At 43.0% G+C, this 26,696-nt stretch overlaps 3 protein-coding genes across 4 annotated transcripts in view; 2 read left to right on the top strand and 1 right to left on the bottom strand.

Moving 5' to 3' along the window:
• The first annotated feature begins 402 nt into the window (after positions 1-402).
• Positions 403-4,568, top strand: TMED6 (transmembrane p24 trafficking protein 6). Its single transcript, XM_075187668.1, has 4 exons — positions 403-603; positions 2,654-2,780; positions 3,770-3,918; positions 4,312-4,568. The coding sequence occupies exons 1-4, from the start codon at positions 403-405 to the stop codon at positions 4,543-4,545; spliced, it is 711 nt and encodes a 236-aa protein (XP_075043769.1). The 3' UTR covers positions 4,546-4,568.
• A 1,555-nt stretch (positions 4,569-6,123) lies between these two features.
• Positions 6,124-10,563, bottom strand: NIP7 (nucleolar pre-rRNA processing protein NIP7). Its single transcript, XM_075189101.1, has 5 exons — positions 9,759-10,563; positions 8,896-8,982; positions 8,223-8,361; positions 7,559-7,699; positions 6,124-6,768 (listed from the first exon to the last, which is right to left on the bottom strand). The coding sequence occupies exons 1-5, from the start codon at positions 9,812-9,814 to the stop codon at positions 6,649-6,651; spliced, it is 543 nt and encodes a 180-aa protein (XP_075045202.1). The 5' UTR covers positions 9,815-10,563; the 3' UTR covers positions 6,124-6,648.
• COG8 (component of oligomeric golgi complex 8) overlaps positions 10,094-26,696 on the top strand; it is a 31,700-nt gene continuing 15,097 nt past the window's right edge. Inside the window, exons 1-5 of one of the 2 annotated variants that reach the window (XM_075189099.1) lie at positions 10,096-10,498; positions 13,383-13,590; positions 15,408-16,238; positions 18,743-18,911; positions 19,940-21,332. In XM_075189099.1, coding sequence (XP_075045200.1) covers positions 10,170-10,498; positions 13,383-13,590; positions 15,408-16,238; positions 18,743-18,911; positions 19,940-20,199 — 1,797 coding nt within the window. In that variant the 5' untranslated portion in view covers positions 10,096-10,169 and the 3' untranslated portion in view covers positions 20,200-21,332. Of the gene's footprint in view, positions 10,499-13,382; positions 13,591-15,407; positions 16,239-18,742; positions 18,912-19,939; positions 21,333-26,696 lie in introns of those variants that run through there. The other variant, XM_075189100.1, reaches the window with a different exon arrangement.

Here is a 26,696-nt window from a genome sequence, read left to right as displayed (position 1 = left end):
CCATTTATGATTGAATTATGCTCCTTGTACATTATTACACACCATTCCGTCTTACCAATTATTGCCAGCCCTTGTGTGCATACTTGTTCCTTGCAGAGGTGTTAACACAACCAAAACTGTCCATAGAATTTAATTTATTAATAATAATAATAAAAGTTGGGTTTTGATGTGTGCGCCTTCTCTTCATTCCTCAATCTGCTGATTTTAATACAGTACATATAGTCATATTTTGTGATCTAGTGGAAGTCTGTTCAGTTCCAGCAGTGGCTCAGGTTTATTCTAAGAAGCCTGTATCCTCACTTGTCTTCTGGCATGGGCTGCCTTTGTAGGCTGGACAGGTTAATGATTACTGAGGTGTACCTGAGCTTTAGTACTCAGTCTCAGCCTCTACCTGCACACATCATGCTCCTCCTGGCCGCTTTCCTCCTGACCCTGCTTGGCCCCAGCTTGCCGCAGAAGTCCGAACCAGTGAGCAGTTCCAACTTGTCGCCGATATTCCGAGGAGCTGATCGCTACGACTTTGCCATCTTGGTGGGTCCTGCGGATACTGAATGCATCTGGCACTTTGCACATCAGAGTGGCTATTTCTACTTCGGGTATGATGTAAGTGGACAATGTCATTAATATTTACGTAGGGCTCCCTATTACATATCCAATACTAGTCTTGTCCCCTGATGGCTGAGATTTGGCAGAATTCCACCAATGCAGTGATGGGCAACAGCTACCCCTCAGCTACTTCTTGCATTAGTTTCATATGTGTTATAGCTTGTAACACTTGTTTAAAGTACCTGCTGGTATTTTATTACACATAGGCGTCTCTGTATTTGATTAAATGTATACTTTTAACTTATTGTTGAGATTAAAGGTAACATGTGGCCCCTTTTGGAGGTTAGAGGGCCCCCCATGTGGCCATTGAAGTGGTTGCCTAGCACTGCTCATGTAAATGCTATTAATGCCCTACTATTTAAGATTATTACAGTTAATCAGTTCTTTGTTTATATTCGTAAATTACCTGGCGGCAATGAGGTTTTGTAGTTTGTTTGTTTTTCTTCTATAAATGTCACACTACATCAGGGCTGCTCAAACCGGTGACCCTCCAGCTGTTGCCTTGGTTTTCAGGACATACTGGGACTTGTAGTTCTACAACAGCTGGAGAGTCACAGGTTGGCCACCTTTGCTTTCATGCTATTTTATGTCTGCATTCATTTTTACACGTCACCCCAATTTTACATTTATTCATCAGAAAACGTGAATTGTATGTCACAAAACAAATTGATCTTGTGTTATGAAAATTAATAGTTATGTTTCCTGTATATGGACGATCACTATAACAATTGATCCATAGCTTCATCAAGCAAGGGAGACCCTTTGTTCTGGGTCATTGTACCTATATATTCCCATACTACTGTAACATATGGTGTAAGATAATGGAGCTCTATATTCTAGTGCTGCAGAGTCCTTTTCAGTAGTACCTTGTGCTGATGCAATGACTAAAAGCTCAACACCTGCTGCCAGCCAAAAAAGTTCTCACCAACACCTTATCGCTCCCAGCAAGGTGACCCTTCGCTTTCCTGTGGAGGTTGAGCTGTTGTGTCCTAACCATGAACCAAAGAGTTCTCTATCAAGCAGAGAAGTCATTTCTTCAACAGGAAGAATTCAGAATTATCAGATTTGATCCTTTAGTGCAAATGTATCGATATCACTAAGCATTGGATTCGTTAAAGAATCTCAATGGTGTTGCACTCTGGGAAAAATGATTGCGAGAGTGTGGGTGAGTCTCTTGATAACTCAAGGATTGCTAGATAGGGTGTTGAAAGATATATATATATATATTATCATCATCATATATTTATATAGCGTCAACATATTCTGTAGCGCTTTACAATTGAGGACAAATACAGTAAGAAACAAACTGGGTAAAACAGACAAAGAGGTGAGAAGGCCCTGCTCGCTAGCTTACAATCTATGGGACAATGGGAGTTTGATAGATGAGATTAAGTCTGCATTTTGCATTTCGGTCCAGCCAGACTGCAAAGGTAAAAGTGACTCATAATCTAAAGGATCCTGTCACACAACAATGTTGTTCAAGGGGTTAGTTGTCTTGTGTGAAATTGTGTGACGGGTGGTAATAGGGTAATCTAGTGAGGTTAAGAGGGTAGTTGAGGAATATTATAAACTTGTCTGAAGAGGTGGGTTTTCAGAGAATGCTTGAAAGTTTATAGACCAGTATATGATAAGTTGGTTCTTTAATGTAATTTTTGTAAATTTTGATTCCTTTCTAAAGTTCTTATTCAGAAGCGCGGTATAAAATTTTTTTTGTCATACAGAAGTGACAACTTTCTGTGTAATTGTTATTTTGGATTTACAATATAACCTCATTATGCTACATGGGTCTTTGGCCTCCAGACTGACCTGCACAAACCCTTTAAAACCCTTTAAAATGATGTGAGTATCGTCTACATAGAGTGGAGTGAGCCACATTGAATTTATATAAACCATTGACATCAACAAGGCATGACATGTCTTCTAGACTATATGACACTATTTACCAGGGCAGTAGCTGTACACACTAGTGCAATTGTGGTCAATTTAATAGTTGAACAAGTGGTGTCTTCTGTCATGCTGTTGTGTGTAAATAGTTAATTCTGCGCAGGTACAATGGACATCTGGAGTTATGCAGGACAGACGGGTGTCTGTCTCGGCCCACACTCCGGAGGGCTTTCTGATTGAGACCTCCAATGACGCACGTGGACAAATCAACTTCCAGACCAAGGAGACGGGTAAGCACAAAGCGGGAGTCTCAAGCTAGTGTTTTGGGGGCTGTGTGATGTCCCTTTCTTAGTACCTTTTTCTAAGTTCAGCCCCCTGCCCAATCTTTTACACTTTTCTCTATTACCATTCTGAAGCACTTCTTGTATTTAGTAGAAATATACAATATGTTCTAATAATTATTTCAGAATTAAAATGATGAAAAATCCATTATTCCAGAGCAGAAATGCAGTGAATAAAATATGGATTTTGTCTATCGAAAAAAAGAAGAGAATCTAGCATTTCTTCCCTGGCCACTGTGGGTCCTTCTAAGTCCGAGATAATAGGTTTATTTGAATTCACGGAGTAAAAAAAAAACAGGTTGTTTTGCACAGAAAGCTGTACTCCTATACATATTTACATGTGGAATCTGCTAGCTTAATTGCTCCATGAAAGCATAATACATGCTTGATAAGTGATAATCAGTGGCCGAGCTATGGAATGCTTGCACAAATTTTTCCTGTTTGGATACATGCTCTGGCAGAGTGTATCCAACCTTACCTGCAATGTAAAACATGTTTTCTCTCCAGAAGGAAAGCTGTGCCCTCTGCATTCATGTCTGGCCTCATTAGAGCTGGAATCCATAGTGCATACAGCTTCTAGCACTAGCTTTGTATCCTGCTAATAGATAAACTACTTAGCAGATATGTAACATCTTCCTGTGAACATTTTGGACATCCCCACTGGTTAGGTATCTACTCCACCCTTCATTAATGCTGAGCTATACATATCCTGACAGTAGAGGAAAGTGTGGGCAAGTGTCTGGCACTGCAGGAATATATGGAGTGTGGCACTTTGTACGTACCTGCTTTTAACATAAGCTTCTCTCCTACTATATGGATGAATTGTACAAAGTGGATTGTTTAAATTAAAAATAAAAATAGACAACCCTTAAGGCTCTCTAACCCTATCATCTGCTTCGTTCCCTCTACATTGTCACTGCTTTCCTTCCTCTTCCTAGGATTTTATCAGCTCTGCGTTAATAACTGGAAGAACAGCTTTGGCAAAGTCCAGGTGTACCTTAACTTCGGGGTGTTTTATGATGGACAAGGACCTGAGCACGCTGAAGACCACAAGCAGAAGCTAAATGACACCCTGGCAACTATTGAAGTAAGTATTAAAGCCATCCCAGCCAATATGATATTGAATTAGTACACACCCTCCTACCTCTGAATCATATCACATAGGGAATGGTGGGATACTAGTAGAACATGCTCATAGTGTAAATTCAACAAGAGTCAGAAAAACCCGGTCAGAACTTACCCCCAGCACATAAGGTGTTATAAAACTACAAGCCCCAGCATGCTTTGCCAGCTGATAGTTTGCAAGGTATGCTGGGGCTTGTAGTCTCACAACATCTGGAGAGCCATAGGCTGGCCAGACCTGCTCTAGTTATTTGCTTTTGATATTTTTGGGGGTGAATCACTTCTGTGGGTATGAAATTACAGGAAGGAGAGTGGGAAACACCAGACTTCTAAGCCCTGACTCTTGTTCCCCCTCCAGGAGAGCGCCCGCCTTGTACAAGGTCGCGTACTGCACATGTGGAGATATTATAACTTTGCCCGCATGAGGAAAGGCTCCGACTACTACAGGTTGATGTCCAACTATCACTATGTGAACTGGTGGTCGGCTGGCACCAGCCTGCTGATTGTGGTCTCCGGTGTCCTGCAGCTTTATTTCCTGAAACGCCTCTTTCAGATGAAGACCACCACAGCCACGCAGAAGCCGCGGTGCTGAGGGGGAGACTCAGCGGATATTGCACTGATGCATTCTACCCAGGATTTAGATACTTTCTAATCCTACCTGGGCATTTACATATTAATGTTCAGCTGATGTTTCAATTCACATGTGACTCCGCTATTTGTTAGTATTCAACAAGTAGACCTGCTCTATCCACTCTTATACCGTCACCATCATTCTGCCTATGTCCTTCCTGGCTGCCTTGTAATCCACAAAAGTATATTAAAGTTGAACTAGCACCCGAAATGTATTAACCTGCTGCTTCCTCCAGTCATAGTCATATTTCCTGGAGCTTCCTAATTCATCTGCATTACGGCTGTTTTCAGAGCTCCACTAGCAGAATAAGCAGGTTAGTAACATTTAGGTGGAGTGCAGATTGAAATATTGAGTAGCTGCTTGGATAGAACTCCAAAACTCCAAGCTCATGTAACAATGGGTGTTTTGTTTTACTGTAAAAGCACACGAGGAGTTGTGTATCAAGCGCAAAAGAACATAAACAAAATGAGAACAAGCACTATAGGAGCATATACCAGTGCTTTTTCTTTTGTTTCCCTCCCCTCTTCTCAGCGCGCACGATTGCAGCACAAACCACCCACCTTCCACCATCTCTTCTTGCAGTGGTGGTAATACCAGTCTCCTCCACAGAGGGAACACTTTAGTTATAGAAGGACATCCTGGAAAAATAAATCAGCTTCATCTTACAAATTCTCGCTGTTTAAAATAAATAATTATGGGATTGCAGCTTTAGAGAAGGGTTCAGGTATTTAATAGACAAATGGTAAAATGTTATTAATGCAAAACTTTTGATTATTTTACATTCCGCCTCAAAACAGATGTGTCCCCCCCAATCAGCACTACCCTGTTATATGTATGCTAACCTTAAGGCAGTCACACATACACTACCCCAACTTCAGCAGTGTTGAATGAAAGCTGTTAATACATTTTTTTAAAGCAGCAATCCCACGAAAAATGTGTCACCACCCCCCAACACAAATTATTGTAGCAGACTAATAAGAATAACCTTTGCAATTACAATTTTTCCTTGGTTTGTTTCTTCAGCATGCTATTTATGATTTCCAATTCTGCAGTTACCAGTGTCATGTGACTACCATGGCAACCACAGTCACATGATGTAGCGAGTGGAGAGGCTTTGGAACATCCCTTTGAGCTGTCTGCACTGTAACATCCTCCCTCCATGACAGTCTGTGTTTGTGTGACTGGCAGCCATACTGGTTTCCCTCCAGAGAGATTTTTTAAAAAGGAGATAATTATGTATCAGATGCATGCAAAATAAAATACTTAACTTGCTCTTTATAGAAAATAAAATAAAAAAAAAACACTTTATATGTGGGATTGCTGCTTTACATCTTTAAGGACTGAATAAGGAAACCAAACACAGCTGTAACATGACATAGGAGTGTAAAAGCTATTATTAAAATATTATAAAAGCTTCCTGGTGTTTTGTCTTAAGATGCACAGATTAAGTGATTGCATTTGTCTGTTTAATACAACGTCAAAAAGTCTGCTTTAAAAATACCAAAACAAAACAAAAACATTGCAAAAAGGAGATCGGTAGAGGATTTCATCAGAGTTAATCCTTTATTCACTCAGTAGTATATACAGGTATTTTTAAAGTAATGATTTCTGCCACCAGCTGTTTCTCACAAACTCTTTTTCGAGTGACTTGTGTGCTTTGAAATAGAATCAGTCCGACGATCAGGAAGCACCTTTACTGTACATGAGACTACTACAGAATGAAAAAAGGACGGTCTCCGATAAGTCTACCGAAGGCTGTATTAAGTGGCTTTCCTGAGCAGGGTGCCTGGTGCTCCCATTCCGCATGGCCTGACTATAATCAGTCAGCATTCACATTCACAGTTGGGTTGCAACAACGCGTCTGCATACTCGGTTGCTGTAGAATCGGCAGTTCGAACAAACCGTAATTAGTCCAGAAAGACCTGTGTCTGCCACAGAGGAAAGAACCATCACTGAAGTTGTACTGAGCATGTACTTGAAGTCAACAGGCCTGTCTCCACTGCCTGGGTTACTGTGGTATTACAGGAGTCCTCCAATATAGAAAGTCTTTGACAGCCTTGTGATTTATGTAAGTGTCTCTTCGTGTCTGATGTACTCTCCGACGTCAGCTTGGTGGAAGACCACGATGGCCATTGGGTCAAGTTTCCTACACTCCTGCGTGGACTTTGCAGCTACCCCAAAGCCCTGCAGTGAGATAAAAAGGTTATGAATGACCTACAGAAGAACAGGTAAATTATAAAGTCACCCACAGAGGATTGTCACTAACCAATGGAATGATTGGGACAGAGGAACTCAAACCTATTCCTCAAGAATTACCAACAGGTCATGTTTTCAGGATGTCTGTCTGTAAAAACAGGTGGGGTAAATACTGACCCAGCCAAATACATTAACTCACCTGTGTAGGATTACAGAGAGCCTGAAAACATGAACTGTCTGTAGCTCTTGATGACAGAGTTTGGGAACCTCTGGATTAGGGTGATTTATGCCACTTGGTGCTGCATGTTGATGGGATGTATTATATAGTTGCTGCAGAGTGTACACTAAAATGGGACAAAAACTGGGTAAACTGTATGTTCACAGCTCCAACACATGTGCCTGCTGCAGATCATTATTGTTTTCTTTTTTTACATTATTCAAGGATGACCTTAATAATCATCAATTATATAGCGCTACTAATTCCACAGTGCTGTACAGAGAACTCGTTTCACATCAGTCCCTGCTTGAAGCTTACAGTCTAAATAATGATTAACATCAAAAATATTAACTATCAACAGCACACTCCAACTGCAACCTTGAAATACCAAACCTGTTACAACTACAGAACATTTCCCAGATTTCTAAAGGTGAATTAGTTAGCGAGCAATATCAGCATTATAGCATTGTAGACATTTATTCCTCCCACCAACAAACCCACCGCCTCTGAAGATACCTTATACATGGTTAAGTAAAACAAGGGCAATCAAATCGTACTCACCAAGGGAACGTCAGCCATGGAGTATACAATGACCCCCTGGTACTGAGCTGTGTTCTCGGTTATCCTTCCCAGTCCAGACTTCAGAACATGATTCCCATACAGGAAAGACTGCTCAGCCCCTGGCTTCACCCAAACCTTGTACTGAGAGATCAGAGATGGGAGTCATGTACAGGCATTATTATTATCGTAGATTTGTAAGGTGCCACTGCACCGTACAGTAGGGCAAACAGTACATACAAGGTAGACAAAATAAATGCAGACATGAAAACAAAGGGTATGGAGGACCCTGCTCATAAGAGAGCTTACATTCTAAGTGGGAGAGGGCACAGCTGTAACAAGGAGTGCAGCTTAGAGTGGATATTGTGACAGCTGTAAAGGTGTATTAGTGTGAATAGTATTATTGGCGATAAGGTAAGCTTTCAAAAAAAAATAAATGGGTTTTTAGAGAACATGTTAGTAACTAACAGTAACGGGTATATTAGTAACATAGCAGGGTGGGAGTAGATCACCCTACTTAGATACACAGTCTTTCTAGCAGCAAGAAATGTGTAATGTGTTACTTTGAAGGAGGATGTGATTGGAGAATTACAGCCAGTCAAGCAATAATGACAGTAATTCATCACATGGAGCACAGAAGGATGTGTGAAGCAAGATTGATCCTCACCTTTGCATATGGAGCCAGGTAATCCAAGGCTGTGATGTGAAGACGAAACTTCTGTGTCTTGGTAAACTTTCCAAAACAGCTTCCTAGAGACACCAGCTTCTCCCGGGCAATATTCGTCGCCAGCTTCAAGATCTTCTCACTGGAGGGCAGGTAATTGCAACTTTACATGCACATATTAAGATCAGTCTCCATCCCCTAACAGCATACTGATCCATGGAGTATGGAAAACAGATAGTGGGGATCGTTTGCACTTTGTAAAAGTTTAAGACGTCAATGAGTTCTATGTGTGTAATAAAATGCTATTAGTCTTGTAGCAAGTTCCATTTATACAAGGAAAACGGTTAGCGAAAGCCCTAAACAATCAGAAGAAAACTATTTTCTTTAGTAATTTACACCATAAACAAGGTCCACTTCCTAGTACTATAGTGAATCTGTATTATGTGTATAAGGCAAGGTTTCCCAAACCCAGTCCTCAGGGCTTCACAACAGTGCAGGTTTCCATATCTCCTTGCTGGAGCACAGGTGTATTCAATACTGACTGACACATTGTAACAGATCCACAGGTGGTCCTAATTATGTCACATGTGATCCAGAAAACCTGCACTGTTGGGGAGCCCTGGGGACTGGGTTTGCGAATAAGGAATAACTGCTATTATAATACATATTCTCTTACCTCACATAATACACACGGTCATTGTGTAACCGGAAGCAATAGGTTCCATCAGGACGGTCCACAAGCAGCTTTATATTCTCCCCAATGCTGAGAAATAACAGTGAGAAGACAATGTCAATAATTCACCAGCCAAGGTCCAGAGACCTTGGGCCTGATTCATTAAGGATCTTAATTTGAGAAACTTCTTATTTCAGTCTCCTGGACAAAACCATGTTACAATGCAAGGGGTGCAAATTGGTATTCTGTTTTGCACATAAGTTACTGACTGTTTTTTCATGTAGCACACAAATACGTGATAGCTTATTTGTACACTGAAATTTAAAGTTGATATTTGTGTGCTACATGAAAAAACAGTCAGTATTTAACTTATGTGCAAAACAGAAAACTAATTTGTACACCTTGCATTGTAACATGGTTTTGTCCAGGAGACTGAAATAAGAAGTTTCTTAAGTTAAGATCCTTAATGAATCAGGCCCCCGATCTGTCACCAGTTAGAGCTCAACATCTTCATACCTCTCCTTATTTGTAATGTTATTAGTAAAACTGCTTCCAGGAGTATGAATGCAAATGGAAAAACGTGGGATTTATTTCTGAGGACACATAAATCTCAAATACTAAATGTTCTGTTTTCATAGGAAACACACAAACGTTGTTTATTTCTAAACACTTGTATGAACATAATTATGCTTATATGTAGCTCCCTTCCCTTCCCTTCCCTTCCCCAACTGCTCTATACCCAGGACAGACCCAAATTTCCTTCACCCCTGGCTGCCCCACACATTTCTTCCACCACTGACCGACCCCTCCTTTCCCTACTGTGTAACCCCGGCCACATGTGACCCTCAGTGTGAGTGCGCACTTACTATTTGGAGAGTTTCTGGAACATGGTCTTGGTCTCCTCATCAGTGAGCGGCCTCATCTTCCCTCCACGTGTGACACAGCCGGATACTGGGGACACTCCCGGTGCATTCTAGGAAACTAGTTCTCCACCAATCAAAAAGTCTCTGTCTGTAACCAATAAAGATTGTTGACAGATCGCCTCTAATCAACATGGCGCCTGCTGCCTTCACCTCTCAGGAAGTCCTGTCTTGTATTCCTCTACCAACATGGCGCCTGCTGACGTCAACTCTCGGGAAGTCCTGTCTTGTATTCCTCTACCAACATGGCGCCTGCTGCTGTCACCTCTCGGAAACTCCGGTCTTGTATTCCTCCACCAACATGGCGCCTGCTGACGTCACCTCTCGGGAAGTCCTGCCCTGTATTCCTCCGGCAACATGGCGGCGGTGGACGTGGAGGAGGAGAGTGTCCTGGCCGCGGTGTTTCGGAGCAGTTTCCCGGAGAGCTGGAGGGACAGCCCGGACTTTGCCGCGTACCTACTGGAGCTGAGCTCGTTTGGGGTGGAGAAGCTGCGTAGGGAGCCGGAGAGGCTGAGCGAGGAGCGGGCACAGATCCTGCAGCAGACCCGGGACCTGGCGTTCACTCACTACAAGACGTTCATCCGCACCGCGGAGTGCACCGAGCTCATCTACCGGGACTTCAGCCAGGTGGAGGACAGCGTGTCCCGGCTGCTCAGCAAGCTGCCCGGCTTCCAGGAGAGCTGCAGGTCCGGACGGCCTCTAGTATCCTGTCATTACTACTACTACTACTACTACTGTGTCCCTTTTACTAATACCTCCCCCAGCTGTCATCCTGTCACTACTACTAATAATACTACTACTACTGTGTCCCTTTTACTAATACCCCCCCTCCCCCAGCTGTCATCCTGTCCTTACTACTGTGTCCCTTTTACTAATACCCCCCCTCCCCCAGCTGTCATCCTGTGTGTCCCGGCTGCTCAGCAAGCTGCCCGGCTTCCAGGAGAGCTGCAGGTCCGGCTGCCCTCTAGTATCCTGTCATTACTACTACTACTACTACTACTACTGTGTCCCTTTTACTAATACCCCCCCCTCCCCCAGCTGTCATCCTGTCACTACTACTACTACTACTAATACAACTGTGTCCCTTTTACTAATACCCCCCCTCCCCCAGCTGTCATCCTGTCACTACTACTACTACTAACTACTACTGTGTCCCTATTACTAATTCCCCCCCCCCCCCCCCCCCGCTGTCATCCTGTATGTCCCGGCTGCTCAGCAAGCTGCCCGGCTTCCAGGAGAGCTGCAGGTCCGGGCGCCCTCTAGTATCCTGTCATCCTGTTCTTACTACTAATACCCCCCCAGCTGTCATCCTGTGTGTCCCTACTACTAATAACCCCCAGCTGTCATCCTGTGTGTCCTTACTACTAATACCCCCCCAGCTGTCATCCTGTGTGTCCTTACTACTAATACCCCCCCAGCTGTCATCCTGTGTGTCCTTACTGCTAATACCCCCCAGCTGTCATCCTGTGTGTCCTTACTACTAATACCCCCCCAGCTGTCATCCTGTGTGTCCTTACTACTAATACCCCCCCAGCTGTCATCCTGTGTTTCCCTGCTACTAATACCCCCCCAGCTGTCATCCTGTGTGTCCATACTGCTAATACCCCCCCAGCTGTCATCCTGTGTGTCCCTACTACTAATAACCCCCAGCTGTCATCCTGTGTGTCCTTACTACTAATACCCCCCCAGCTGTCATCCTGTGTGTCCATACTGCTAATACCCCCCCAGCTGTCATCCTGTGTGTCCATACTGCTAATACCCCCCCAGCTGTCATCCTGTGTGTCCCTACTACTAATAACCCCCAGCTGTCATCCTGTGTGTCCTTACTACTAATACCCCCCCAGCTGTCATCCTGTGTGTCCATACTGCTAATACCCCCCCAGCTGTCATCCTGTGTGTCCCGGCTGCTCAGCAAGCTGCCCGGCTTCCAGGAGAGCTGCAGGTCCGGGCGCCCTCTAGTATCCTGTCATCCTGTTCTTACTACTAATACCCCCCCAGCTGTCATCCTGTTCTTACTACTAATACCCCCCCAGCTGTCATCCTGTTCTTACTACTAATACCCCCCCAGCTGTCATCCTGTTCTTACTACTAATACCCCCCCAGCTGTCATCCTGTTCTTACTACTAATACCCCCCCAGCTGTCATCCTGTGTGTCCATACTGCGAATACCCCCCCCAGCTGTCATCCTGTGTGTCCATACTGCTAATACCCCCCCAGCTGTCATCCTGTGTGTCCTTACTGCTAATACCCACCCAGCTGTCATCCTGTGTGTCCCTGCTACTAATACCCCCCCAGCCGTCATCCTGTGTGTCCTTACTACTAATACCCCCCCCAGCTGTAATCCTGTGTGTCCCTACTACTAATACCCCCCCAGCTGTCATCCTGTGTGTCCATACTGCTAATACACCCCCAGCTGTCATCCTGTGTGTCCATACTGCTAATACACCCCCAGCTGTCATCCTGTGTGTCCTTACTACTAATACACCCCCAGCTGTCATCCTGTGTGTCCATACTACTAATACACCCCCAGCTGTCATCCTGTGTGTCCTTACTACTAATACCCCCCCAGCTGTCATCCTGTGTGTCCATACTGCTAATACCCCCCCAGCCGTCATCCTGTGTGTCCTTACTACTAATACCCCCCCAGCTGTCATCCTGTGTGTCCTTACTACTAATACCCCCCCAGCCGTCATCCTGTGTGTCCTTACTACTAATACCCCCCCAGCTGTCATCCTGTGTGTCCTTACTACTAATACCCCCCCAGCCGTCATCCTGTGTGTCCTTACTACTAATACCCCCCCAGCCGTCATCCTGTGTGTCCTTACTACTAATACCCCCCCAGCTGTCATCCTGTGTGTCCTTACTACTAATACCCCCCCAGCTGTCATCATGTGTGTCCTTACTACTAATACCCCCCCAGCTGTCATCCTGTGTGTCCATACTGCTAATAACCCCCAGCTGTCATCCTGTGTGTCCCTGCTACTAATACCCCCCCAGCTGTCATCCTGTGTGTCCATACTGCTAATACACCCCCAGCTGTCATCCTGTGTGTCCTTGCTACTAATACCCCCCCAGCCGTCATCCTGTGTGTCCTTGCTACTAATACCCCCCCAGCCGTCATCCTGTGTGTCCATACTGCTAATACCCCCCCAGCTGTCATCCTGTGTGTCCTTACTACTAATACCCCCCCAGCTGTCATCCTGTGTGTCCCTGCTACTAATACCCCCCCAGCCGTCATCCTGTGTGTGTCCATACTGCTAATACCCCCCCAGCTGTCATCCTGTGTGTCCCTGCTAGTAATACCCCCCCCCCCCCATTCCAGCTGTCATCCTGTGTGTCCCTACAACTGCTGCTATATGCCTGATTGTCATCTGTATCACATATTTCATTATCCACCTCTGCTGCCTGTGCCCTGGCAGTCATCTGTGTCGCAACTACCTCTGCCTTCCCCAGATGTCATCTATGTCACTAACGCCACTAGCTGTCATCTCTGACTACTATACCTCCCCTCCCCTCCCCTTCCCTTCGATGCAATATTTAATATAAATAATATTCCATGTGAATTTGTAGGGGCTTTGTGAAGCAGGCGGAGGAGATCAGTTCCAGCCGGCGTATGAACACACTGACCCTGAACCGACACACTGAGATACTGGAAATCTTGGAGATCCCTCAGCTGATGGACACGTGTGTCCGGAACGGGTACTACGAGGAAGCGCTGGAACTTGCCGCCTATGTGAAGCGCTTGGAGAAGAAGTACTCTTCTATCCTGGTCATACAGGTGTGTCCACTAGTGCAGATGTTCTTTCAGAGGCAGCCATACATAGGAAGAAAGCTTCATGTAAATCGCTGGTGTGATCACTGTTTGTGCAGAACTCTAAGTCCGTGTATATACATTGCCAAAGACGATAAATAGAGGTGCAGTGCCCCAATGATTAAAGAAAACAGAACCAAACCTTGGAATAAAATAATTAAATTATTTTTCGCTGTCCCAGCATTTTCTGCGCTGCATATAGTTTGAGGTTCACCCCCTTCCCCATGCTGTTTGACTGACAGTTCTCTGCTTTTATTGTAAGGAGGGAGAAAGAAAGTGTGTCCAGACGAAGAGGCACTCTAATGGTCAAAGATTAAAACTTAAATTTTATTAGTATATTTTAAAAGTTCTCAATATAATGAGTTCCATAGGGACCTATAGCGAGATATTTAAAATAAGAGAATTGGAATGAATGTTTAGAAAATTTATGTTCTGTTAAAATAGGTAGTAACACGAGACTACCAAGCCGCCCGCTGCTGAAATATCTCTATATATTTATATAATTGTTCATGATATAGATAGTACTAGTATAAATCGATCTGACCATATAGAGACATCAATAGTATAAGTCAACAGAGATCTCTCAATGTATGTGGTAAGGAGAATCCCTTTATGGCTATTGGGATTTTATATTCCCTGCATGTATCCTTATTTCCCACTAAATTATTATCATATTTATCATACTATAGCCATAAAGGGATTCTCCTTACCACATACATTGGGAGATCTCTGTTGACTTATACTATTGATGTCTCTATATGGTCAGATCGATTTATACTAGTACTATCTATATCATGAACAATTATATAAATATATAGTTATTTCAGCAGCGGGGCAGCTTGGTAGTCTCGTGTTACTACCTATTTTAACAAAACATAAATTTTCTAAACATTCATTCCAATTCTCTTATTTTAAATATTTCGCTATAGGTCCCCATGGAACTCATTATACTGAGAACTTTTAAAATATACTAATAAAATTTAAGTTTTAATCTCTGACCATTAGAGTGCCTCTTCGTCTGGACACACTCTTTCTTTCTCCCTCCTTACAATATTGACTCCAACACTGTGTGTGAGTGCACCCTCCATCATAGGTGATATAAAATTACCCACTATATGCCATATAGGAGTATTAATGGTCAACCTGGTGCGGTGTAAAACAATTATCTTATTACAGTTCTCTGCTTTTGGCTGTCAGTTTTCACAGGAGTCAACCCTGCACTAAAGGGGTACATGAGATGGTGTCTAAAGCTGGGTACACACTACAGGGTCTTCGTCCAATAATCGGCTCAACCAGCCAACATACGACCGCTCGTTCAAAAGTCGGGTCAGTGTGTGCAGTGACACGATGGTCGAAAGTCTGCCCAAATGGACGATTGTCACCTCATTTGGTTGGTCGTACTGTTAAATATTTTCGTTCCAATCTCGTTTCTATTGTGTAGTGTGTATAATTTTCCGACCAATCCACGTCAGTGAGTGCGAAATTACAATCATTGCTCACGACAACATGGCTGTAAAAAGTCGCTAACGGGACATCTGCTCTTCCCTTTATCGTCTAAAACAAGGCTAGTGTGTATGCAGTCCATGGACCGAGCGATCGGACAATCAATTGCGTGTAAAATCGATCAGCATAAAAAGTTGGTGGGAAATTCTGTAGTGTGTACCCAGCTTAAGGAGGACAATCCCTCTGGCCAACATAAACAAAAGGAGAATTTTCAGTGAGCATTGTTCTTTGTATGATGTGGCGTTCCTTTCTCATCCTGTATGTATGTCCCTTCTCCGCAGGGAATAGTAAATGAAGTGCGTCAGTCTGCACAGCTGATGCTGAACCAACTCCTCCAGCAGCTTCGTGGTAACATTCAGCTCCCCGCCTGCCTGCGGGTGATTGGCTACCTCCGTCGGATGGATGTATTCACTGAAGCCGAGTTGCGTATTAAGTTCCTGCAAGCTCGGGACGCATGGCTGCGATCTCTCCAGAGCTCCATCCCCCAGGAGGACCCCTACTTCCACCTCACCAAAACTATCGAGAGCTGCCGTGTACACCTCTTTGATGTCGTCACACAGTACCGGGCCATCTTCTCGGACGAAGACCCCCTCCTACTCCCACCTACAGGCTCGTTGCCTCTGAGTGAGGGAGCCATATTCCACGGGTGGGTGTTGCAGAAAGTTAGCGAGTTCCTGCAAGTGTTGGAGAGTGACCTTCAGAGAGGGGTGGGCAGTAGACTGGACTCTCTTATGGGCCAGTGCATGTACTTCGGACTCTCCTTCAGCCGCGTGGGGGCAGACTTCCGCGGCCAGCTGGCGCCCATCTTCCAGCAGGTGGCGGCTGAGAACTTTACACGAGCGGCAAAGGAGGCTGTGGAGAAGTTCCAGGAGGAGATGAACATGTATACCCTGATCTCTACCCCCATGGGCCTGAGCAGCAGCAATATCCCACCTGTCCCAACACCAACTGCCCAGCCAGGAACCCTGCAGCCCCCAATGGTGCTCCTGGATTTCCCTCCCTTAGCCTGTTTTCTCAACAACATTCTAGTGGCTTTTAATGACCTGCGTCTCTGTTGTCCGGTGGGTCTAACTCAGGAAGTGACAAACCAGTTACAGGATGCTTTGGGTAAGGTAAGTGTGTACTGTTCAAATTATAAAGCTATTAGAGCTTACTTCACCACCCGGTCTGTAGGGTGGAGGAAAGATGAAGGGATGTTCTTCCTGCACAAGTTATCTGGGTTTCTTTCTCACCTTCAATAAACGGCTGTTACTGATCACTCCTACTGGTGTCACCTTGCCACCAGTCACTCGCCAACTGCAAAATAGTTGTACGAGGATTTGGCTGCCGCCCCTAAGGTCCTTTGCGGCACCTAGAATCCGCTCACTTCTGGGGTAGCGGCTGTTGACTGGTACCTCCTGACCGCCTACTATGAATCATTAGTGCTGGGTAGCAGGCAGAGCATTGACACTAGTTGAACACAGGACCGCCAGGGAACAGATTAGAGTGTAAGCTCTCATCTGTTGGTCAACAGGATACAGCAGGCAATAGGCGCCAGGCAGAATCTTCTAGCAGTGATTTTTATTTGCTCAAGGAGGTCCTTACAAGGACGACTACACACTAGTTGGAGGTACTAGTGGTCATCCAGAAGTACAGATAGTATAATATATTACATGGCTAAACAGCTCTTTATATACTGTTTTGGACACACGTGATGGCAGGCGGTAACCCAGCCCCACTTTCCTACCTGGCACCAGAAAGTCTGAGATATTACATATAATGATTAGCATCAGGATGTAATATATTCTGGAAACTTGGATTTAAATGCAATATAAACCTAACAAAATTTGTGATTTCCTAAATTACTAGCTGCTAGTTTTTTTGTTTTTTTTTATCTCTCTCAAGACACAGGATGAAAGTCTAATGACCCCCTCCTGTGCATTCAGGGTGAAATCTGTCTGGGTCACTCGCAAATTTAAAGGCCTAATTAGCATGGGATTTCCATTCTTCATTTCTTACAACACATTTCCTCCAACATATGCCTACTGCACCAGAAATCAATACATTCCTAATACAAAAATCTATACGCTTGCAATGATATACATCGGCACACTATGCCACTATTTGAAATAAAATTATACATTAAGTTATTTATAAATGATCCAGCCACAGTGGTTCACTGCGTCAAATCTTACGCTGCCCGAGCACACACTAATATAGTAATTTCGGAACAAGTCGACCTGATGTCATTTCGTTTGCGTATCTTAAATGATCATTTTTGCTGAATCAAAATCCATTAGTGAGAAAGTGGAATTTAATTGAGCTGCTGGAAAATCTGGTTGGTTGATGTGTGTGTGCTCATCAGATCTGTGCTGTGTGACCACAGCTCCGCTTCTGCAGTAATCGGATTCAATGACTGTAGTTTCTGGGCTGTGACCAGCAGCATAAACCTAAATACAATCATTTATTTTTATATATACAGTTGTGCAGTCTGTTGTATAGAATGATTGGAGTTAAAGGTGTTTTGGATGAGACTGTATTCTTTCATTTGGAACAAGAAGCCTAAAATCTACTAAAACTCATTTAAAAATAAACCATTTCTTACTCCACTTCCTCAAAATAAATTGTTTAGCGGAGCTCCTTATAGTAAATATATGTAGAAATACTTTTTTTTTTTTATTTTTTTTTAAACCTTCTGGTTAACATTTCCAGGTTACAGATCCAATACCTGTAATCCTGTACTATACTCTCCTCTGTCTCTAGTGCACAGGTTTGTGCAATATGTAGATAAATGTTACAAATTCATGACAATATCATCGTCACTATTTATTTAGATAGCGCCACTAATTCCGCAGCGCTGTACAGAGAACTCACCTCAGTCCCTGCATCATTGGAGCTTACAGTCTAAATTCTCGAACACACACACTGAGTGAGAGACTAGGGTCAATTTGATAGCAGCCAATTAACCTACTAGTAGTTTTTTTTGGGATTGGGGGGGAAAAAAAACAGAGCACCCGGAGGAAACCCACACAAACATAGGGAGAACATACAAACTCTACACAGATAAGGCCATGGTTGGGAATTAAACTCATGACCCCAGTGCTGTAAGGCAGAAGTGCTAACCACTATATATATATATATATATATATATATATATATATATATATATATATATATGTCAAAGGTCCAGTTATCATCAATACGTAGACCTGTACACCCTTAAACATTTTTTTCAGTAATGGCATTGAGCACAACTCCTGTTGTGTTGTGTTTGTAGTTCGTGTTGTGTTTGTAGTTCGTGTTGTGTTTGTAGTTCGTGTTGTGTTTGTAGTTCGTGTTGTGTTTGATATGACTGTATTGGCGCAGTTCCGCAGTATATTAAAGCACTGACATACTGGACAACTAGAGAGAAGTTGCCCCCATCCCATTATTGAATAGGCTGCTACATTCATGTCAATAAGGGAAAAGTAGGAATGATTGGTAGAGCTTCATGTGGCCTCTCACTGCCTTGTGCTTACTACAAGGATTTGATGTCCACAGACGGAGCTCTATGTATGTATGAGTCTTGGTATATCCAAAATATGTTATATTGGTAGTGAGTTTGGTATTTATTTTGGTTTTCCTTTCTTACCTTCAGGTTGTCAACATCATTTTGTCGTTTCATCGAGCCGAGGACGCCGCATTCAGCCCCCAGGAACGTGAACTATTTATCCAGTTCTGCACGGTCTTCCTAGAGGACTTGACGCCATATCTGAACCGCTGCTTACAGGTCCTCTTTCCCCCTGCACAGAGGGCCCAGATCTTCGGTATAAATCTCTTTTTTTGTTTTGGGAAGTCACTAAACAATACCAGGCCTTGTGATTTTATTTTTAGGTTTTTTTTTTTTTTTAAAGCCATTTCTTTGCCTGGAGCTGACTGTTCTTTAGCTTGACAAAAGACTAAGACTTTGGTGTGGTTTTTTTTTTTTTTTGTTTTTTTTTTGGATAGGTCTGTCAAATAAGGGAGTAATCATTTTACTTGGGCCAGTCAGTGTTGTAGTAGCGAAGCAGGTTCCTTATACATACTAGTCAACGGTAAAATATTCATGGACATAAGCCTATCACTCTCCCTTCTGTTGTGTTAGCTGCAATTCTTATTTTTTTGGAGGATTTTTATCCCATGTAAACCACTGTAGGAATGAGTGTGAGCTAATTCAGTTATTGTTGTGTTACTCAGGATATTGTTATCTGTGCAAAAAAAAAATGAAATGCCCAAAAGATTAATGGGGTCAAATTGCTGCAGCTTTAACTCTTAACCTCTGTGGGAAATATGAGGTTATCCCCATTGTGTACTAGAGGGGATAAAGTATAGGGCACTGGTTAAAAAAATAAAAAAAAAATGGTGGCAAGCAGGAGGTTAAAGGATGAGAAGTCATCTGTGTTTTGATAGTTAGCGGTCTCCTAGGGGTAGGACATAACCCATCACCTGTATCCTCCTATTGCAGATGGAGAAATTCCATTTAAACCTCCTCCATGGCTCAGACAACTCCTCTTACCAGTAAAATACTTCTATGCATTGCATGCTTTGCTCATATTTATAAAAGACCGGTGTACCAAATGTCACTAGCAGACTCCAAAAACATACTAGTAGGTTAATTGGCTGCTATTAAATTGACCTTAGTCTCTGTGTCTTTGTGTATTAGGGAATTTAGACTGTAAGCACCAATGGAGCAGGGACTGATGCGAGTGAGTTCTCTGTACAACGCTGCACGATTAGTGGTGCTATATCAATAGCTGATGATGATGTACTTAATGCATTGATTAAGAGCGCTCTCCTTGTTTCTCTGATCTTTCAGGTGTGGCCCCTACCCATCTGTCCCGATACGGCACTCTAGGCTCTATCGAAGTCTCTGTGCTGCATGACGCCTTGGAGGGAATATTACCACAGAAGGAGGCTGTTCTTGTGACAGACAGAGAATTAGTTCCCACCGCTCAGCCTCACTCTGAAGCAGAGAAATCCCTCTCCCCCACAGAGAATGTGGAGGTGGAGACGAAGGAAAATGTGCAAATATCCCCAGTCCCTGAGCCGGACGTCTCTCCAGGAGATGTTCAGTGACTGTATTCATAAAGTTGCAGTGATTTGAACTGAACATTGGGGATCTGTCTGCTGTCAATCTAGATTTTACAATGTGACATAATCTGTCACCTCGGCTATGAGTAGCTCCAATGATGCTTACAGTCACTACTTTAAATAATAATCTACTTGTTGCTTCACTTGCACTTATCTTACTGACAGACCGTGTCTGTATCATACAACCTAATGTTTGTGTGGGTGAATCCTCAATATTAGTCTTAATTTTATTTCACAAAAACGTCAGGCATGGGTTCCATTTTCGGAAGCTTTCAGCACTTTTTGTATTCTTATGAAAGCACTAAGATATATTCATGAAAGATGCCCTGTATGAAACCTGTGGTTATTCCACCACATTCAAAAAATATTTGTTTAATATAATGGTCTTTCAAAATCCCGTCATCAGAGAAATCCACTTAATGAATCTTTGACGTTACTTGGTATGGTTTTTCATAAGATTTTATCACCCAAAACAAAATCTCCTTTCTAGAATATGGTGTTGTATGACGTGTTCTTCTCCAGCTATTGTGGAACTACAAATCCTAGGGGATAAAGCTGCGAGTTTCCGTCAGCTTTGAAAAAGTGGAGATGTTGCCTTTAGCAACCAATCAGATTCTAGCTGTCATTTTGTAGAATGTACTAAATAAATGACAGCTAGAATCTGATTGGTTGCTACAGGCAACACCTCCACTTTTTCAAACTGGCAATTTAGAAAATATACCCCTGAGCGTTATATAGTGGACGGAGCAGGGTCCCCCAACAGCACAGAGTAGCCCTGTGAGGCTCCTGTCAACCTGAGGGAGGGAGAAGAGGTGTCAAACTTGCCTCTATATGAAAGTTCATACATACATACATCCATACATACATCCATACATACATCCATACATACATCTCATTACTTATCCAATGTTATGTTCTTATGCCAAGTATCATCAAAGCAGTATGATGTAAAAGATATATATATTCTGCTAACGCGTTACTAATTATTATCTTACACTGGTCTGCTGTGCTATTCCGCACGTCACTTGTGGGTAAGATGATAGTATCGACATTTGTCCACTATTCTGTACTTGGGACTGTATTGCATTAAAACCTGCTGGAATCAGGATCTACAAATATTCTTTGCTCCGTACTCTAGTATATAAGAACTCTATTTGGTGTATTTCTGAGTTGAGCAAGCATGGAGTATTACAGGACCAGGCCCTATAGCAAAACCTGGGTAGGGGCCCAGGATTCTCACCTCCTGGCTCGCACTCTGTTTTCAATAGAGCACAGGGATGTTCTCTTCTGACCATGTGCGGTCTGACACCTGGACATGCCCAGAATACGCCTTTGCTCCGCTCTTTTGAGAGCAGAGTATGGGCCTTCAGGGGGGGAGCGAGGGTTTTGGAGTGGGGGAGACCCGGCATTTCAAGGCCCGTAGCGTTTAGTTCCGCCCATCAATTTGATGGGCGTTTGCACCGACTTGTCATCCATAAATCAGACCCACAAGAGCACTGAAGATCTTGATATGAGATCTTGATATGTACAATCTAGCACCTTACAGGAATTTCATGCAGTCCATTGCAAAATGAGTTTAATGAAAACATTTATAACTTAATTGACTGCTAAAATAGGTATCATTTAACATTACAGTAATAGACTACATTAACACTATAATGATTGCACGATGGCCTTTGGTCAGGACGCACAGACCCCCCTGGCTGGTGCTTGTAAAGCGCATGGTGACCTAATCAACATTGATTTCTATTTACTTTACTCTTTTAAATTGTTTATTAGAAACATCAAAGAAACAACAATGTGATAATACAATAGAGTAAATAATACTGTTGTAGACTAAACCATTTAGTAACAGTGGTCATACTGATAAAAGGGAAAAGTAAATAGACAGAAACCAGAGGGAATAAACTAGCTCAGGGTTTCCCAAATTCAGTCCTCGGGGAGCCCTAACACTGCAGGGTTTCCTGGTCACAAGTGATATTATTAGTGAAACCTGTGGATCTGTTATAATGAAAAGAGAAAAATAAGTAGACTGGCTTTAAACATGGTCCACAATAGTCTCTCATTTCACAAATTGTTAAGTGTTTTATATACACTATATGGACAAAAGTATTCAGACACTTGACCATTACACCAACATGTACTGTAATGACAATGTATTTAAATACATATACTGTAATATGGAGTTGGTCCCCCTTCTCCAACAAAAGTATTCAGACACTTGACCATTACACCAACAGGGACTGTAATGGCATTGTATTGAAATACGTATACTTTAATAGGGAGTTGGTCCCACATTTGCAGCAATAGCAGCTTCCACTCTTCTTGGAAGGCTTTCCACAAGATGTTGGAGTGTTTCTGTGGGAATTTGTGCCCATTCATTCTGCAGAGCATTTATGAGGTCAGGCACTGATGATGGATGAGAAGACCTGGCTCGCAATCTCTGTTCCAGTTCATCCCAAAGGTGTGCGATGGGATTGAGGTCAGGGCTCTGTGTGGGCCAGTCAAGTTGTTCCACACCGAACTCATCAAACCATGTCTTTGTAGTCCTTGCTTTGTGAGCTGGGGCACAGTCATGTTGGAATAGAAAAGGGCCTTCCCCAAACTGTTTCCACAAGGTTGGAAGCATAGCATTGTCAAAATGACTTGGTATGCTGAAGTATTAAGATTGCCCTTCACTGGAGATAAGGGGCTTAGCACAAACCGTGAAAAACATCTCCATACCATTAGCCCTCCACCAAACTTCACAGTTTGCATAATGCATTCAGACAGGTAACGTTCTCCCGGCATCCGCCAAACTCAGACTTGCCCATCTGACTGCCAAACAGAGAAGCGTGATTCATCACTCCACAGAACACGTTTCCACTGCTCCACAGTCCAGTGTCAGTGTGCTTTACACCACTCCATCTGACGCTTGGTATTGGTGATGTGAGGCCTGCATGCAGCTGCTCAGCCATGGAAGCCCATTCCATTAAGCTTCCGCCGCATGGTTTTTGAGAAGTTCGAAACTCATCAGTTATGGAATCAGCAGAGTGTTGGCGACTTTTACGCACCATGCTACTTAGCAGTCGTTGGACCCTGTTCTGTGATTTTACGGTGGTCTTGCGCTGTGTGGCTAGGTCGCTGTTGTTCCTAAACGCTTCCACTTTCTAATAATATCACTTATAGTTGACTGTGGAATGTCCAACAGGGATGACATTTCACGAACCGACTTACTGCAAGGGTGACATCCTATCACAGTACCACACTTGTCACTGAACTCTTCAGAACAAACCCATTGTTTGCAAATGGAGACTGCATGTCTAGGTCCTTGACTTTCTACACCTCTGGCCACGGGTCTGATTGAAGCACCTCAATTCAATAATTAACATTGTGTGGCCAAATACTTTTATCCATATAGTGTATAACCCACTACTTCTAAATAAAACTTTTATTTATATTTTTATTAAAATTATTTTTTATATGAAAACAGCAAAATATGTGATAAAGTGAATTGTGATTTTGTGGTTAAAAATTGCTGTGTGCATTCCATGATCTCTTTTTTTAAATAAAGCTGCTCGTTATTTGGAATCTTGAATGATTTTTTTTTCTATATTTAATTAATTGTTATGATTGTGCCTCATATAGTTGAAATAGGGGTATATTGTAATATTGCACTATAGTGTTGGGGGTGATTTGCTGAATACCTACATAGAAACTTATTCTCGGGATTAAGCACAATTCTAATTCTTATAATAGGGGATTAGGATCTATAATAAGATCGAAATGTTTATCACAAGTAACATCATAGAATGTATTATGAGATTGAATACACACAGAGAGACGCCCGACGCGCGTTTCGCTGCGGTTACTTTTTTTCACATCTGTTACAATGTGTCAGTCAGTAATGATTACACCTGTGCTCTAGCTAGGAGATATGGAGCCTTAACAGTGCTTGTTTTCCATGAGTACTGGAGTTGGGAAACCCTGAACTTGGGCATTAGCTGACAATGCTGATTTTTAGAGATAACTTATTTCTGTGGTCACTATTCCTCCCCCAATCACACAAAAACACAACTGCACCAAAACAGCTTCAAGTAATCTGCCACAGCGTAGTCAGGGCTGCAGCTCCAGGCCTCTCCACAGAAATAGGGGGGGAGGGGTCAGGGTGATGAGCGGTGCTGGGTGGTGATGAGGGTTGGTGGTGGGGGGAGGGGGTCAGGGGTGATGAGCGGGTGCGGGGTGGTGATGAGGACCGCTGGCAGCTTCCCTGTTTGGTCCCGTCATTGGAGAGCAACCAGGCAGCCAATTGCGAGTCTGAGTGGGGTGGGGGGCTGCACCTACAGAGGCTGTATATGACTTGTGCTGTACCAACATACCATCCAGGTCCCAGACGGGCTATGTGACAACAGGGGATATGTGAAAATATGATATACATGTGTGAATGGACGGAATCTATTAGCATAGGGATCCATTCCTTTTCTTACAATAAAATTACCAACTTGTTCAATGGAGGTTATACCCTGATGCCACTGACAATTAACTGTGTTTGACTATTTGTAATTTGAAGTCTGCTCAGATGTATGAACACTTGAAGATAGAATAGTTATATATAACAAAGCTTATACATTCCCTCTTTGGCCATTTGAGGTGTTAGAAGGTATGAAAATGACCAGCAGCTGATAACCACGTTCTCACACATTAACTGCAGCAGTTTGTTTGTATCAATAAAAATCATATTTTGCTCTCTGTATTGTGTGGTGTTCACGAGGGTGCTTTGTATTTTATGTGGTCACAAGGATGCTGTCTATTGTGTGGGCGGTCACAAGGGTGATTGCGCTCGAGCTTGCACGTCCTTACTGTGCATTGACTACGTGCATATGCCCAGTCCCCCTCCCCATTCTGTCCCTGAAATCGTAGTAGTTTGTAGAGGTTCATTTGCATTCGAAGATGAATTGGACGTTGCTGCACTCTCTGACGTATGGTTTGTTTCTGGGCAGGCGCATAACGATTTTACACAAAATACGGCACATATTGGCATTGACGTTCCTTAATGAATCAGACTCTTTGTGTCTGTCTTATAGAGTAATATCTGAAATTCATCACACATTAAGGTATTTTCAGGTTTGTATGTAACTTAGTTATAACTTTATTGTAACTTACTTAAATATTTGTCTCTCTCGCTAACTGCCCCAAATGTGAGGAGGCCCCAAAGGTCTCTCTTTAACCACTACCACCAACTGCCCCCAGCTGCCATTTGTCTGTTGGAGAGGTGACCACACCAAAATCGTCATCATCATCACTCCACATATCACGTGTCACCTGCCCCTTCCTATAGTCCTTGACATGTACAACCCCCACTTGTCACCTTCCCCTTCCTATAGTCCTTGTCATGTACAAACCCCACCACAGAGCAGAATGTTTTGACACCATTGTTTCAAAGTTCTAAAGGTCCCTAAGTAGAAATATCAGATAATCAGATACCAAAGACTTTTGCAGTCAGAGAAATAGAGGACTCCACTTGTGGCTGGACTCTCTCCAATGATGGTCAGACTGAGGTTTACTGAGTTTGCTGGGACTTGTAGTTCAGAGACATGCCCTATTCCTGATACAAAGTTACTGAATGAAGACAGTGTAAAAAGTCTCCTATCTTGTTTAAAGAAAGAAATGGCTCAGTAGACTAGTATCCATGTTCTTTACTTGCTGTGATAGAGGAGTCTCTGGTTTAAATCCCGTCTGGTTTTGTTTTCCGCAAATTGAATGTTGCAGCAGGCTGATTGAAAACATTGAGAAAAGTCTCTCCATATCCTCAACAAAAGTTCTTACTTGGTGGCCCAGTAGATAGGGTGTCTGTTTATAGTTGATCTGTAGTCCCTGGTTCAAATCCTGAGCCTGGTATCATTTGCAGCTCTTTTGATTTTGCTACAGAGCTCTTGATGACATTGATAACGGTCTCACTGCTGCTCATTGTCAAGTACTGGCTTGGATGGCTCAGTTGACTAGTAGCCAGATTGCTGACTGTGGTGTTGGAGGTCCTGGTTTGAATCCCCAGACAGGCTTGATGGTCTTTCTCTGTCATCATCCTACTTAGTGGGTTCTCTCCTTGTAAGTGATGGGTTAAATTGTTTGTGCAGCATTATTCAATAAACAAGGCTGTGGTGTTCTAAAAGAAATAACAGCTACTTTATGAAAATACTACACTTTTCTTACATTATTAACTTTCCACTACTCTTCTCTCACTAGACTACACTTTTCTCAATATTGATGGGAACTCTTCTGTCCAATGAGCACTTTACTACTTGCCCACTAACTTATATGACTAAAGACCATCTTTCACAAAGACTCCTAAATGTCATGAGTCAGACAAGTCCACCCAGCAAAGACATATACATTGACATATACATTGACATATACATTGACATATACATTGACATATACATTGACATATACATTACCTAGATCTTACTCATCTGAGCCAACATCATCATTTATATAGCACCACT

This window comes from Mixophyes fleayi, chromosome 10 (assembly GCF_038048845.1).
Source record: "Mixophyes fleayi isolate aMixFle1 chromosome 10, aMixFle1.hap1, whole genome shotgun sequence".
Lineage (NCBI taxonomy): Eukaryota > Metazoa > Chordata > Amphibia > Anura > Limnodynastidae > Mixophyes > Mixophyes fleayi.
The sequence above is the reverse complement of the archived record's forward strand: the minus strand, read 5'-3'. Positions and strand labels throughout refer to the sequence as shown.

Coding starts and splice junctions, on each gene's coding strand:
- TMED6 (XM_075187668.1), top strand. CDS start 403: ATGCTCCTCCTGGCCGCTTTCCTCCTGACCCTGCTTGGCCCCAGCTTG. Junction 604..2,653: donor ATTTCTACTTCGGGTATGAT/GTAAGTGGACAA, acceptor AATTCTGCGCAG/GTACAATGGACATCTGGAGT. Junction 3,919..4,311: donor ACACCCTGGCAACTATTGAA/GTAAGTATTAAA, acceptor TTCCCCCTCCAG/GAGAGCGCCCGCCTTGTACA.
- NIP7 (XM_075189101.1), bottom strand. CDS start 9,814: ATGAGGCCGCTCACTGATGAGGAGACCAAGACCATGTTCCAGAAACTC. Junction 8,362..8,895: donor GACCGTGTGTATTATGTGAG/GTAAGAGAATAT, acceptor CCTGCCCTCCAG/TGAGAAGATCTTGAAGCTGG. Junction 7,700..8,222: donor ACCTGGCTCCATATGCAAAG/GTGAGGATCAAT, acceptor CTGATCTCTCAG/TACAAGGTTTGGGTGAAGCC.